Below are 16,619 nucleotides of genomic sequence, written 5' to 3'. Positions count from 1 at the left end.
AACGGTCCATTCCCTACAGCCTAGGTCTTCGTGGCAAACGAATCTGCTCCAGTCCGGAATCCCTGAACCATTACACCAACAACCTGAAACAGCTTTCGCATCCCGCAACTACCCTCCCGACCTGGTACAGAAGCAAATAACCAGAGCCACTTCCTCATCCCTTCAAACCCAGAACCTCCCACAGAAGAACCACAAAAGTGCCCCACTTGTGACAGGATACTTTCCGGGACTGGATCAGACTCTGAATGTGGCTCTCCAGCAGGGATACGACTTCCTCAAATCCTGCCCTGAAATGAGATCCATCCTTCATGAAATCCTCCCCACTCCACCTAGAGTGTCTTTCCGCCGTCCACCTAACCTTCGTAACCTCTTAGTTCATCCTACGAAATCCCCAAACCACCTTCCCTACCCTCTGGCTCTTACCCTTGTAACCGCCCCCGGTGTAAAACCTGTCCCATGCACCCTCCCACCACCACCTACTCCAGTCCTGTAACCCGGAAGGTGTACACGATCAAAGGCAGAGCCACGTGTGAAAGCACCCACGTGATTTACCAACTGACCTGCCTACACTGTGAAGCTTTATATGTGGGAATGACCAGCAACAAACTGTCCATTCGCATGAATGGCCAAAGGCAGACACTGTTTGTTGGTAATGAGGATCACCCTGTGGCTAAAGATGCCTTGGTGCACGGCCAGCACATCTTGGCACAGTGTTACACTGTCCGTTATCTGGATACTTCCCCCTAACAGCAACCTGTCAGAACTCCGGAGATGGGAACTTGCCCTTCAGTATATCCTCTCTTCTCGTTATCCGCCAGGCGTCAACCTCCGCTAATTTAAAGTTGCCGCCGCTCATACCTCACCTGTCTTTCAACAACATCTTTGCCTCTTTACTTCCACCTCTACTGACATCTCTGCCCAAACTCTTTGCCTTTACAAATGTCTGCTTGTGCGTGTGCGTGTGTGCGCGTGCGCGCGGTGCGTGAGCGAGCGAGTGTATACCCGTCCTTTTTTTCCCCTAAGGTAAGTCCTTCCGCTCGCGGGATTGGAATGACTCCTTACCCTCTCCCTTAAAACCCACTTCCTTTCGTCTTTCCCTCTCCTTCCCTCTTTCCTGATGAGGCAACAGTTTGTTGCGAAAGCTTGAATTTTGTGTGTATGTATGTGTCTGTTTGTGTTTCTATCGACCTGCCAGCGCTTTCGTATGGTAAGTCACATCATCTTTGTTTTTAAATATATTTTTCCCACGTGGAATGTTTCCCTCTATTATATATATAAAGTTTCTCATGGGTGGCAGGAGGAGCTAGGAGGAGACTACAACTTGCAGTAGCTCTATTGTATAAATAAGTGAAGTGTTCCAGTACTATGCCACAATAGAGTTTAAATATGCTTAAGCTGAAAGCACTCTCTCTAAAAATAGATTCTCTATTTCAGTAGAATTAAGATTTACAATTATAAAAATGACAGATACTGGACTACAAATTAAAAAAAATACCTGGATCTGTGCCTGAGTTATTTTGGCAGCTGGCTGCTTATTTGTAGTCTGAATGGTTTTCAGCTCCTGTTCAAGGAGTGCTTTGGATTCAGCCTTTTTTCTAAAACTGCTTGTTTCTTCCGTAGCTGTTCTTCCTTGAATGAAAAAATGAAATAATTACTAACATTTAAACAAACTAAAAAGTCTACTTACAGTTTCATAAATGTACAAATAAATGATAACCTAGGGTTTTCAGATACAATCGTAACACTGCTAAGCTAAAACATTACAACCACTAAAAACTTTGACATTACAAACTGCGACACTGGATGCCACCTGGTGGCGTTGCAGGCACATAACGCAGTAAAAAAAGTATGTATGCAGAGTAGACACAGACAGGGGATCACCCTAGCAAAGAAATGGGCTGCAAATAGGGAAACCCATTGAGATAAGCAAATCTGACAGAAAGAAGATTATTATCATGCAGAGCCTGTGAACGAGTACCTTGAATATGGCGAAGATGGTTGAATGTTCTTGTGTTACTGCCGTGAGCATCTATGGAAAGAAGAAGGACACAAACTACCGCTAGGCGCTAAATGGTTGGACGTCCATGAGTCATCACAGAATGTGTGGCATCTGTACCAAAAGAGCACAATGCTGGTGTACGAACATGTTTCAGAGCACACTGTTCATTGTACATTATTGAACATTGAGCTACGCAGTAGACTATCCCTGTGTGTTCACATGCTGACCCAATGACGCAATGAATTATGAATGCAGTGGGTACAGGACCATTGGGATTTGACCGTCATTCAATGGCATTGTGTTGGCTCTTCGGGTGAACCACCTTTTTGATACACTAGGTCAATGGCCATATCCACAAATGTAATCATCGAGGTGAACGGTGTGCAGCATGCCACAGAAGCAGACTGATGGAACAGTATTATGCTATGGGAGACATTCTCCTGCAATTGCATGGGACATGTGGTAGTAATCGAAGACACTGACAGTTGCGAACCACCTGTATATCTGCATCCTTTCACGCTTGATGTCTTCCCTGAAGGCGATGTCATCTTTCATCAGTATAATCGTCCGTGTTTCTGAGCCAGAACCATGCTACAGTGGTTTGAGGAGCTTTATAGTGAACTCACGTTGTTGTCTCAGTGACCAAATTCACCTTATGTAAATCCTTGGAATCCATCTGGGCTGAAATCAGGCATCATCAGCGTGTACATAAATCGGCGATTGTTATTTACAAGAGCATGACCTGTGCATGGCCACAAATGTCCATGAACATACCAACAAACTGTCAGAAACCTGATACGCAGAATCAGTGATGTATTTTGTTCTAAAGACAGACTGACAAGCTATTAATCAGCTGATCTTAATGTTTAGGCTCATCAGTGCACGTGTGTGTGTGTGTGTGTGTGTGTGTGTGTGTGTGTGTGTGTGCACCCATGTGTCAGTCCCTAGTTATAAAAGGTGTATGACACTGCTGCAATTCGCAAGATGAGGACATAATGATTTAGAACACAACTCAATTCAGAGCCTAAGAAACATCCTGATGATTACAAACCACTCATTTCGTTGAACTACATTTTGTATATTTAAGTGAGAACAATTTCTCTTTCCACTGATAGAAAGAAAAACTGAAACCATTCAAACCCTTAAGCAGAGCTGCCAACAAAAGATGAAAGGCGCATACGTTACAAGTTCCAAGTCAATAACGTTCCCCAAAAACTGCATTTGAACATTTTCATACTAGTGCAGCACACGAAAGTGTAACTTCACACATCAGGCAGATTTACTATTTCTAAAGTGTGGAACTTCCCCTACCATTCACATAAGCAGCATGGGAAGAATCACTGTTTAAGGGGGGGGGGGGGGGTGGCCACATGCACTGCAATTAGTCAAATGCTCTGAACAGAAGAAATATGTACGGGCTATAGCCTATTCCTAGAGTTTTCACACAATACTAGCTCTTGAAGCTTTAGAAGTAGGCTTTGGCAGGACGGCTGGGATCTACCTACAAGTACTTGCCAATTCAGGTTCTCACACTGTTTCCATGAAGCTCTCCAATTAATGAAACAAGCCTGGACCATTTTTGCCACCATCTCCCCCACCAGGGGGAGGGGGAGGGAGAGACGGGAGAGGGGGAGAGACGGGAGAGGGGGGGAGAGGGGGAGGAGGGGGAGAGGGGGAGGAGGGGGAGAGGGGGAGGGGGGGGAGAGGGGGAGGGGGGAGGGGGGAGGGGGGGAGGGGGGGGAGGGGGAGAGGGGGAGGAGGGGGGGAGGGGAGAGGGGGAGGGGGGGAGGGGGAGGGGGGAGAGGGGGAGGAGAGGGGAGGGGGAGAGGGGGAGGGGGAGAGGGGAGGGGGAGAGGGGGAGGGGAGAGGGGGAGGGGGAGAGGGGGAGGGGAAGAGGGGAAGAGGGGGAGAGGGGGAGGGGGAGAGGGGGAGAGGGGAGAGGGGAGAGGGGGGGAGGGGGAGAGGGGGGGAGGGGGAAAGGGGGAGGGGGAAAGGGGGAGGGGAGAGGGGGAGGGGAGAGGGGGAGGGGGAGAGGGGAGGGGGAGTGGGAGGGGGAGAGGGGGAGGGGGAGAGGGGGAGGGGGAGAGGGGGAGGGGGGAGAGGGGGAGGGGGAGGGGGAGGGGGAGAGGGGAGGGGGAGAAGAGGAGGGGGAGGGGAAAAGGGGAGGGGGGAGGGGGAGAAGGGGAGGGGGGAGCGGGAGAAGGGGAGGGGGGAGCGGGAGAAGGGGAGGGGGGAGGGGGAGAAGGGGAGGGGGGAGGGGGAGAAGGGGAGGGGGGAGGGGGAGAAGGGGAGGGGGGAGGGGGAGAATGGGAGGGGGGAGGGTTACTGTGAACATAAATCAGGGAGTTTATTTCAACATCGTTAGGAGATGTTGCCTTTTCTTCTACAGCTTGTTAATGAATATGCTGTGGACTCTCCTGTCTTCCACTGTGACAACAGTTGTGTTCACTTCAGGTTTTTCCTCACATAAATATTCTCCTAGTCATCGTGGTGGATTTATTAACTTTCTCTCTAAACCGTCACTGTCAATACGGTCAGGTCTGTTTGCAGCTACAAGGTCTAAACTATTTTCGTTTGTGAGCGAGTTATCTAACTAGTTGTTCAACGCAGTTTTTGGAAAATGTGTTGAAAAGTGCTTCACAAGACTATTTTTCCATACCTTACGCAGTTTCCCAGACTATACTCTGTAGATTAAAGTTGCCTCGAACTAACTTTGCATGAACTGGGTATATCCACACAATGGAGCATAGACCTTCTCTCAATGATTCTACATTTGTTACAGTGGAATCGAGTGGCCAGCAAAAACATCTGTCCTTTTAATACATTTACACGCAGTTTTTTCGAAATTTTTCCCAAATTTCCCCACCCTTTAACGTGTTTTGGCGGCAACACAACCACCTAACCTTTGTGCACATCGTTGTTTACCAACCCAAGTTCACCACAGGATCAACATAGCTCAGCTTTAACGAACACTTTTTCGACTTTTTTCACACCAGATCTCCAGCTGCTTTCTAGTTCACCTTTATCTCTCCCCATATATTTTTATTTTCATTTCAGCCTCATGTTACACTTTCCACCTTCTACTACCATGTCACCCTCACAACATCCCCACAACGACCCCATTAAGTTTTATTTACATTCCCTCTGCAAACATGCCTTCGCCCTAGCCAGATTGCGCTCCCATATTTTATTTACTCAGGTTTGTCTGACATTTGGCATTACCCCAAAAAGACCTCACACTTAAAGTTCCCATCTCTGGCTGTAACCCTTCTTTCATCAGTCCCTATACCAGTTCCAAACTGAACAATCCATAGCACTCACCCACCTAATCCTTCACCTACACATCAACTCAGCTAATGAACACACCCGTCAACTCCTATCCCTACAAAAAGTCCTCAATCTTTTTTCTCCCACATCCACACCGGCTGTTCAGAGCATCCTCCTACAGGCCAACCGCAAATTAGAACAGCATGCCACCCTCCACCTCAAAAAACTATCCAATCTCCTGGTTTCACACCTCCGGAAAGGCAACTCACTCACCCTCCACAACCATTCCAGCAAACCTCAACCTCCTCTCATTGCACACAGACCCAGTCTCTCCCATCTAGTCAATCTTCCACTTCCAGCTCCACTCCCCCCCCAAAACCTCAAAATTCTAACCAACACAATCTGGAACCACAACACCGTAATTCAGTAGTTAACCTTTCCTCAAAACCCCTCTCCCAATCCGGAACCTCTGTCCTATCCAAAGGCCTCACAAGGAAAATAATCCTAATCCTACCTCTAATGATCCAACTCCCCAAAACATTATCCAAATTGAACCCTGCCTGGAACAGTTCCGTCCTCCGTCACAGCGGGACCCACCTACTCTTCCTCAAAATCACCCTATCCAAACCTTCCAGGAAATTCTCACTTCCAGCCTTGCCTCTCAATCCTTCTTGAAAAACCTTAATCCTACTCCCAACAACACCACTGCTGAAGCCCAGGCTATCCGTGATCTGAAGGCTGACCGATCCATCATCATTCTTCCGGCGGACAAGGGTTCCACGACCGTCGTACTTGATCGTTGGGAGTATGTGGCTGAGGGACTGTGTCAGCTTTCAGATAACACTACATACAAAGTTTGCCAAGGTAATCCCATTCCTGATGTCCAGGCGGACCTTCTAGGAATCCTCAGAACCTTAGGCCCCCTACAAAACCTTTCACCTGACTCCATCAACCTCCTGACCCCACCAACACCCCACACCCCTACCTTCTTCCTAAAATTCACAAACCCAATCATCACGGCCGCCCCATTGTAGCTGGTTACGAAGTCCCCACAGAACGTATCTCCGCCTACGTAGATCAACACCTTCAACCCATTACATGTAGTCTCCCATCCTTCATCAAAGACACCAACCACTTCTCGAACGCCTGAAATCCTTACCCAATCTGTTACCCCCGCAAACCATCCTTGTAACCATTGATGCCACTTCCCTATACACAAATATTCCGCACGTCCAGGGCCTCACTGCGATGGAGCACTTCCTTTCACGCCAATCACCTGCCACCCTACCAAAAACCTCTTTCCTCATTACCTTAGCCAGCTTCATCCTGACTCACAACTTCTTCACATTCGAAGGCCAGACATACCAACAATTAAAGGGAACAGCCATGGGTACCAGGATGGCCCCCTCGTACGCCAACCTATTCATGGGTCCCCTAGAGGAAGCCTTCTTGGTCACCCAGGCCTGCCAACCCAAAGTTTGGTACAGATTTATCGATGACATCTTCATGATCTGGACTCACAGTGAAGAACAACTCCAGAATTTCCTCTCCAACCTCAACTCCTTTGGTTCCATCAGATTCACCTGGTCCCACTCCAAATCCCACGCTACTTTCCTTGACGTTGACCTCCATCTGTCCAATGGCCAGCTTCACACATCCGTCCACATCAAACCCACCAACAAGCAACAGTACTTCCATTATGACAGCTGCCATGACAGCTGCCACCCATTCCATATCAAACGGTCCCTTCCCTACAGCCTAGGTCTTCATGGCAAACGAATTTGCTACAGTCCTGAATCCCTGAACCATTACACCAACAACCTGAAAACAGCTTTCGCATCCTGCAACTACCCTCCCGACCTGGTACAGAAGCAAATAACCAGAGCCACCAAACCCAGAACCTCCCACAGAAGAACCCCTGAAGTGCCCCACTTGTGACAGGATACTTTCCGGGACTGGATCAGACTCTGAATGTGGCTCTCCAGCAGAGATACGACTTCCTCAAATCCTGCCCTGAAATGAGATCCATCCTCCATGAAATCCTCCCCACTCCACCTAGAGTGTCTTTCCGCCGTCCTTTGTAACCTCTTGGTTAATCCCTATGAAATCCCCAAACCACCTTCCCTACCCTCTGGCTCCTACCCTTGTAACCGCCCCCAGTGTAAAACCTGTCCCATGAACCCTCCCACCACCACCTACTCCAGTCCTGTAACCTGGAAGGTGTACACGATCAAAGGCAGAGCCACATGTGAAAGCACCCATGTGATTTACCAACTGACCTGCCTATACTGTGAAGCTTTCTATGTGGGAATGACCAGCAATAAACTGTCCATTCGCATGAATGGCCAAAGGCAGACAGTGTTTGTTGGTAATGAGGATCACCCTGTGGCTAAACATGCCTTGGTGCACGGCCAACACATCTTGGTACCGTGTTACACCATCTGGGTTATCTGGATACTTCCCACTAACACCAACCTGTCAGAACTCTGGAGATGGGAACTTGCCCTTCAATATATCCTCTCTTCCCGTTACCCACCAGGCCTCAACCTCCGCTAATTTCAAGTTGCCGCCGCTCATACCTCACCTGTCTTTCAACAACATCTTTGCCTCTGTACTTCCGCCTCGACTGACATCTCTGCCCAAACTCTTTGCCTTTACACATGTCTGCTTGTGTCTGTATATGTGCGGATGTATGTGTGCGAGTGTGTGAGGGCGCGCGCGCGTGTATACCTGTCCTTTTTTTCCCCCTAAGGTAAGTCTTTCTGCTCCCGGGATTGGAATGACTCCTTACCCTCTCCCTTAAAACCCACATCCTTTTCCCTCTCCTTCCCTCTTTCCTGATGAAGCAACCGTGGGTCACAAAAGCTTGAATTTTGCATATGTGTTTGTGTCTGTTTGTTTGTCTATCAACATACCAACTCTTTCGTTTGGTAAGTTACATCATCTTTGTTTTTAGATATATTTTTCCCACGTGGAATGTTTCCCTCTATTATATTGATAACTAACTTGAGTTCACCTAGTTTCAACTTCAACAGACATTTTTTTCAGCAGCAATGAACACTCCCCCTCCTTTGACGTCTAATTTATCTTCTCAATACACATTCTTGTACCTCGCTAAATATTTCAGAGCTTTCTATTAAAGGTTTCACCCAGCTCCCGGTTCCCACAATAATTTTAGCATGACAACTCTCATGAAGAGCAATGAGTCCATGAACTTTGTTACAATTCACATCCAATGTAATAAAGCTACAAAACCATCCTGGCTACCAGAGCTATTTTATTTGTAGCTGCTAATCATGTACAGCTGCAGTCCCACCATACACTATGACAGATATATTTTACAGGGTAGCTCTTCTACAAAATTATGCACAGTAGTTTCTGGCAAAGGTGGATTCATGACACACCACTGAAATAAGAACATCAGTCCAGGAGTTTCAGCACAGGGATGATATCAGCCAATTGTGCCCTGGCAAGAAATGCTCTTTGAAGACACTAGGAGAATGAGTGCATTATGATACCAAAAATGACTTCTCTGTATACATAATGATGATTCAGTGTTCCTGTTAGTTAAAATGCCTAACTAACTAAGAAACATATCTGAGAAACTGTAAGTACAAAACACTGTTGATTAAATATGAAATGAGCATGTGTTAGGTGCCATGAAAAGAGGACTGAAGTACTCTGCTGAGGTATCTTATTTCCAAGAGTGATGTGTTAATTTCTTTCAATGTTCCTCTGCAAAACCTAACTATGCACAGAAAATTAAGTTGTCAAAGTCATTTGAAGATTGTACAAAAAAAAACAAAAAAAAAATCATCTGTTGTGTGCTACTCAGCTGCCACTGAGAGCACATGACGCAGTAAAGCTGTTATCACACAGGCCATGGTATTCAACATGCTACACACTGACTTTATCTCTACCTTGCTGCTGAGCATTCAGGAATTTTACAGTTTGAGCAGATGGTACATGTGCATCAACATTGTATACACAACTGCAGCGTGCTCCAGCAGCAATTTGGAGCTACAAGTAATGTGGGCGAACTACACAGTACACACAAGTTCTCAAAATGTAAACTAGCTACAATAGCTTGAAGCTGTCCTCACACAGGATTAGGCAGCCGATGACAATGTGGATGGGGATGCTAAAACCAACTGCAGAAGACACAGTGCCTAAGTCACATTAGATGCGCTGGCTGATGTGATTTGTCGACATGCCTTTGTGATTTATGACTGCAACACTCTCCAGTGGTAGTTGTTAGGTATCTCTGGCTTGCAAATCACATGAAATTGATGGGCGTAAAATTCTTGTGTTAGCTCTATTAAAATTCACATTTCATCCCTTGTCCACATGCTAATGATGTTCTCTCTGTAGGATACATAAATATAAACTTCATCATTCACGAACATGTTAACGGAAAAAGCAAAGTTCCATGTTTCGTCAGTAAGAACACTGGCTTATAGAATTTCCACACAAATAGCGTGATATGAATTTAGTATAGTATTCCACATAAGATAAAAATTATTTCATCATCATCACTTTTTAGTAATACCCTAACGTCATTCTTACTTGATCACCTTTTGTATTCAATAGCACAATATTTGGAACATGTGAAATACAAGACTTGAAAGAAGAAAGCAAAAAATATCTTAATGGAAGTAGTGTGAGTTCTCTTTTAGATACAGCCAGTGGACAAACTCATTCCTGAGAGACAGGTGGACTTGTATTTATATAAAACTGAATATTCCAAAATATACATCTATTAAATTTAGAAGAAAATTAGGATTCTTTTAGAAAATGTATTTATATTCAGAGAGTCATGAACCAGTTACACATCACTTCACAACTTCCTGTCTCTGTTCATCACATTAAACTAAACTTCCACAGCTTATGACCATATTTTGTGTGTTACCACTTCCTGAAGGCTTTAGTCATCTATATGATATTAACTGACATTTAATTATGACAGACCATTCCAAAAACCGTGTGTTCTTGATGGATCTTCAATGTGCCACTGTCTCACAACAGTATACTTTCAAAATACACAAGTCAGAATACAAAAAAAAAATCTTTAAACATCTGACATTTCCTGTCATTTTACTGCAACCAACTGTACTCATAACAATGAGTTTTTGAGAAGCCTCAACGTGATGGAGCTTTGAAATGGGATTTATTCATGTGACATATGTTATATTACAAAATCCACTAATAGGGACTACAAGTAAAAATGACAAAATCCAATATTGCATCTCCTGAGTGTACTGAAAAGAGAGATGGCCAGCATGTGACATAGGTGGCATTTTTCTGTCTCATTGGTCTATGTTCAAATACGAACTCAGATTTTCTGACATAATTGATATTGCTCTGCATGATCGGACACACACCATAATGTGCTGTTTCCATGATATGACATCAGAAACTCTGCCTCCTCAATGTTGATGTTCTAATGTGCAGTCTGTGCAAGAACGGCTTAAGAAAAAAAAAACACAAGTGGGACAGAGTTGAGTGGGGACTCATTCCAGCAAATATATGTACCACAAATGGGGCAACTTTGACAAAGAGCAGATTGTTATGGTCTGAGGTCTGCGAACGAACATCTCAGAAATGGTGAAGGTCGTCAACCTTCAGCACACACTGCTGAACATGGGGCTCTGCATTAGATGATCCATATGTTTTCCCAAGGTGATTCAATGATATCCTCAGTTATGATTGCAGTGGGCAGAGAATAATCGAGATTAGATCATGGATCAGTGGAAACATGCCTTCTGGTCAGTTGATTCAAGTTTCTTGTAACACTAGGTCGATGGTCGCACATGGATACCCTGTTGTCCAGGAGATGATTACGGTCGTGATTATGATGATGATGATGATGATCGGTAAAAGAGGCTCAACAACATGTTCATCAGTGCTATTATGAAGTGGCAGAGTGCCATTCATGTGGAGGGAAGGGAAGGAGGGAGGGGGGATGAAGTCTCTCCCCATGGCAGAGTTGCTTATAATACATGGAAGTCGACCTACCAATTATAAAAAACCTCCATCATGACACACTTGACTACAAAATTGAAAACCAATTCACAAAAACGCAAACTGCCTGGGAAAGCTACCCACTCACAGCATGCTGACCTCCCCTTCCCAGTACTTTAGGGATGAGGTCCACCAGTTCACAAAATTTCAAAACCTGTGTACACTTGTGTCTGTCAGTGAACACTGTGTGCTGATCTCAGGCCAAACTGAAGTTTGCCCTCATAACAATATATAAAACACATGTGACCATAACATGCTGAACCAAAAACTTCACAGTGGTTGTCCACCTCCCAGAGGGGGGAAAAAAAAAACCATGTGTCCTATGCACAATCTAGTGAGCAGTACTTCCTTCCATTGATGTAGTTGGCACAAAGTCCACAAGTTTGCACTGTCGCATTGAGAGACCACAATTTGTTGCTTACCACTTACACCCACTTTATTTCCCACTGTCACACAATGAGACTATGGTGCGCAAGGGAACAGCACATTGATGCACACCACCATCCCTACCCCTGCCTGCTCCTTTGGCTGCTTTGTCAGCATTACCCTGTCTCTTAAAGTGTCCAGGTGTCCATCAAAATAATACCTCTGTGTCAGTGTTGGATCCAGCGTAAAGTGTCATGGATGATCTGAATCGAGTAGTCTACTGAACATTTGAGGTGGACCACTTGTAGTGCATTAAGTGATTTTTTTTTTTTTTTTTGGTGGGGTTTAAGGGCGCTCAACTACTGAGGTCATTAGCGCCCAGTCACCGTTGTTAGAGCACATGGAATCTAGTAAAACTCAAGAGGAGGGGGACACACCAGAAAGACCTGACAAAGATGCAGATAAAAGAAGTAAAAAGGTTAGATGTCTTTGGACAAGCCAGTTAAAGTTATGAAACGCAGAACACAAGCAGCTGCTCGAGCGTCATCAGCTAAAATATCTGGTAAAGTAGATGGCAGGGACAGGACAACACGAGATTGACTAAAGCGGGGACACGACAATAAAACATAGCGCACTGTTAATGCCTGACCACAAGGGCACTGCGGGGCTGGGTCACCGGAGAGCAGGTAGCGGTGGCTAAACCGGCAATGCCCAATCCGCAACCTGGTCAGAAGGACCTCCTCTCGCCGAGATGGTCGGGAGGAGGTTGTCCAAGCTGTTGGGAGCGGTTTTACTGCCCGGAGCTTGTTTCCTTGGAGGGATGACCAAGCATTCCACCACGACACAAGCCTCTTACAAAAATCCCCACAAACGTCAGATGACGGGACACGATGGGAGGCAGGCCGAGGCAGGAGGACTGCAGCCTTGGCTGCAGCATCCGCAGCCTCATTCCCAGGCACTCCTACGTGTCCGGGAACCCACAGAAAGCTGACAGGAGAACCATTATCAGCGAAAGAATGGAGGTACTGCCGTATCCGTTGAATCAAGGGATGGACCGGATAGGGAGCTCCAAGGCTCTGAAGAGCACTGAGTGAGTCAGAGCAGAGTACATACGATGAATGGCGGTGGCGGTGGGCATACTGAACGGCCTGATGGAGAGCAAAATGCTCGGCCGTAAAGCCCGAACATTGGTCGAGAAGCCGGTATTTAAAGGTGGCGGCCCCGACGACAAAGGCACAGCCGACACCATCGTCAGTTTTGGAGCCATCGGTGTAAATAAAGGTGTGACCGGCAAGTCGAGCACGAAGTTCGACAAACCGTGAGCAATACGCTGCAGCCGGAGTACCCTCCTTCGGGAGTGAGCTGAGGTCGAGATAAATATGAACCGGAGCCTGGAGCCAAGGTGGTGTCGGGCTCTCACCCTCTCTGAAGGTGGTAGGGAGGGCAAAATCCAATTGTCGAAGCAGGCAACGGAAGCGGACTCCGGGGGGGGGGGCAGCAGGACAGACACATACAACCCGTACTGACGGTCGAGAGAATCGGCGAAGAAGGACTGGTAAGAGGGGTGGTCGGGCATAGACAACAGCCGGCAGGCATACCGACACAGCAGTACGTCGCACCGGTAGGTCAATGGTAATTCAGCAGCTTCAGCATAAAGACTCTCAACAGGACTAGCGTAGAAGGCTCCGGTCGCAAGACGTAACCCCCGATGGTGGATGGAGTTGAGACGGCGTAAGAGGGATGGCCAAGCAGACAAGTAGACGAAGCTCCCATAATTCAGCTTCGATTGGACTATGGACCAATACAAGCGAAGCAGGACAGTGCGATCCGCTCCCCAAGATGAACCACTAAGAACTCTGAGGACATTAAGGGAACGTGTACAACGGGCCGCCAAATAAGAGACATGCGGAGACCAACACAGTTTCCTGTCCAACGTGAGCCCTAGAAACTTAGTTGTTTCCACGAATGGGAGAACAACGGGACCGAGATGTAAGGATGGCGGAAGGAACACTTTATATCGCCAAAAGTTGGTACAAAGCGTCTTCTCTTCAGGGAACCGGAAGCCATTTGCCACGCTCCATGAGTATAGGCTGTCTAGACAACGCTGAAGGCAGCGCTCCAGGAGGCGTGTTCTCTGGGCACTGCAGTAGATCGCGAAGTCATCGACAAAGAGAGAGCCTGAGACATTAGGTGGAATGCAATCCATAATTGGATTGATCGCGATGGCAAAAAGGGCTACGCTCAAGACGGAGCCCTGAGGCACTCCGTTCTCCTGGAGGAAGACGTCTGACAATACGGAACCCACACGTACCCTAAATTTTCGATCCGTTAAAAAGGAATCAATAAAAAGGGGCAGGCGACCGCGTAGGCCCCACCTGTGCATAGTGCGGAAGATACCTCCTCTCCAACAGGTATCATAAGCCTTCTCCAAATCGAAGAACACGGCTACCGTTTGGCGCCTTCGCAAAAAGTTGTTCATGATGAATGTCGACAAGGTCACAAGGTGGTCAACAGCGGAGAGGCGGCGACGAAAGCCGCATTGGACATTAGTAAGTAGCCGTCGAGATTCAAGAATCCAGACTAACCGAGCATTAACCATGTGCTCCATCACCTTACAGACACAGCTTGTAAGAGAAATGGGGCGGCAACTAGAAGGAAGGTGTCTATCCTTCCCGGGTTTGGGTATAGGAACAACGACGGCATCACGCCAACGCATGGGGACCTGACCTTCGGTCCAGACGCGATTGTAGGTACGAAGAAGGAAGCTTTTGCCCGCCGGAGAAAGGTGTGCCAGCATCTGAACGTGAATGGCATCTGGCCCCGGAGCAGAGGACCAGGACAGTGCAAGCGCACGTTCGAGTTCCCGCATAGTAAAGGGAGCATTATAAGTTTCCATATTCAGCGAGTGGAAGGAAGGTCGCCGAGACTCTTCTGCCTCTTTCCTGAGAAGGAAGGCAGGGTGGTAATGGGCGGAGCTTGAAACCTCCGCAAAAACCGGCCGAAGGCGTTGGAGACAGCCACAGGATCAACGTGGACCTCATTACCTGAGGTCAGGCCAGGTACCGAGGAGTGGGCCTTAATGCCCGACAACCGGCGCAGGCCACCCCATACGACAGAAGAGGGAGTAAAACTGTTAAAGGAGCTGGTGAAAGAGGCCCAACAAGCTTTTTTGCTGTCTTTGATGACTCTACGGCATTGCGCTCGGAGTCGTTTGTATACAATACAATTCGCCAACGTAGGATGGCGGCGAAAGTTGCGTAAAGCACGTCATCGAGCACGGATAGCATCTCGACAAGCCTCGTTCCACCAGGGGACGGAAACGCGACGTGAAGAAGAGGTAGTACGAGGAATGGAACGTTCGGCAGCATTGATGATAACACCCGTGAGGTATTCGACCTGACTGTCACAACTGAGAAAATCATGGTCCGGAAAGGTCGCCAGGGAGGAGTAAAGTCCCCAGTCAGCTTTCGGTATGTTCCAGCTCGAAAGACGTGGGGATGGGGTGTGGTGCAGGAGACAAACGACACAGGGGAAGTGGTCGCTTGAATAGGTGTCAGAAAGGACATACCACTCGAACTGACGGGCAAGAGTGGTAGAACAGATCGAGAGGTCCAAGTGGGAGTAGGTATGAGTAGAGTCCGAGAGGAAAGTCGGGGCGCCAGTATTGAGGCAGACAAGATTGAGATGGTTGAAGACATCCGCCAAGAGTGAGCCTCTTTGACAGGATGCAGGAGAGCCCCAGAGGGGATGATGGGCATTGAAGTCGCCAAACAATAAAAACGGCGGGGGAAGCTGAACGATCAGGTGCATCATGTCAGCCCGACTAACAGCAGATGACGATGGAGAGTAGATGGTACAAACTGAAAAAGTAAAAGCAGAAAGAGTAATACGGACAGCTATTGCTTGGAGTGGGGTGGTCAATGGGATGGGATGGTAATAGACATCGTCCCGAACGAGCAACATGACCCCACCATGAGCTGGGATACCGTCCACGGGGGCGAGGTCATACCGCTCCGAGGTATAGTGGGTAAAGGCAATACGGTCAGTCGGGCGCAACTTGGTTTCCTGGAGACCAAGGACGAGCGGACAGTGCAGGCGGAGGAGCAGTTGTAATTCCTCCCGATTAGATCGAATACCTCTTATGTTCCAATGTAACAAGGCCATCGCTAGTCAAAAAAGAGGGGGAACGAGACAGAGGAAGAGCTGGTCACCTCGACGGCCGCGGAGGGCCAGGTTTCGAGGGAACAACGCTACAACCGGTGGGAGACGGATCCTGTTCCATCGAGTCGTCGCCAGCTGCAGCCGCTGTCCCTGGTTGTGTAGGAGGGGCAGCATCATTTGCCGACGAGAGGCCAGCTGAGCGCCTGGCAGCAGAGCGTCCCGGCGAAACTGAGGACGGCCGGGAGCAGCGACTCACAGATGGAGCGTCAGACGAAACGCGCCTGGATGGAGAGGGGGATAGAGACTTCTTCTTGGAGGCCTTCTTGGAAAGCCGAGGAGGCACAGGGATGGTGGGCTGGACCCGAAGAAGGTCCTCACGCGCGGGGTCCGTTTTGGAACGCCGCACCTCGGAAGCTGGGGTCCGGAACGTTTCCCCGATGGACGCCTGAGAAGAGGATCGCTTCTCAGGCGGCGGGGTGGGGGGGTGGAGGAGGAGGAAGGGTGGCCCCTGGGGCAGAGGGGGCGGGGGCCACCGGGGAGGAGGATTTGGAAGGGAGGGATTTGGGAGGCGGAGGCAGAGACCCCGGATGGTGGGAGGAGGTGGAGGGGGGACAGGATAGGGGTGAGGATACCGCGGAAGGAGTGGACACAACTGAGGCAAATGAAGTGGTCAACGGCACGGGATGGAGGCGGTCATACTTCTTCCTGGCCTCAGAATAAGAGAGCCGATCCAAAGTTTTGAGTTCTTGTATCTTCTTCTCCTTCTGATGTGCGGGGCAGTCTGAGGACCTAGGCGAGTGGATGC

The 16,619-nt window shown here is 48.0% G+C and overlaps 1 protein-coding gene across 1 annotated transcript in view; it reads right to left on the bottom strand.

Annotated features, from left to right (window-relative positions):
* Positions 1–16,619, bottom strand: part of LOC124798372 (coiled-coil domain-containing protein 124) — a 44,099-nt gene that overhangs the window by 17,024 nt on the left and 10,456 nt on the right. The window contains 2 exon segments of the mRNA XM_047261744.1: positions 1,496–1,596; positions 1,599–1,629. Coding sequence (XP_047117700.1) covers positions 1,496–1,596; positions 1,599–1,629 — 132 coding nt within the window.

The sequence above is a fragment of the Schistocerca piceifrons genome, chromosome 5, assembly GCF_021461385.2.
Source record: "Schistocerca piceifrons isolate TAMUIC-IGC-003096 chromosome 5, iqSchPice1.1, whole genome shotgun sequence".
Classification (NCBI taxonomy): domain Eukaryota; kingdom Metazoa; phylum Arthropoda; class Insecta; order Orthoptera; family Acrididae; genus Schistocerca; species Schistocerca piceifrons.
The sequence above is the reverse complement of the archived record's forward strand: the minus strand, read 5'-3'. Positions and strand labels throughout refer to the sequence as shown.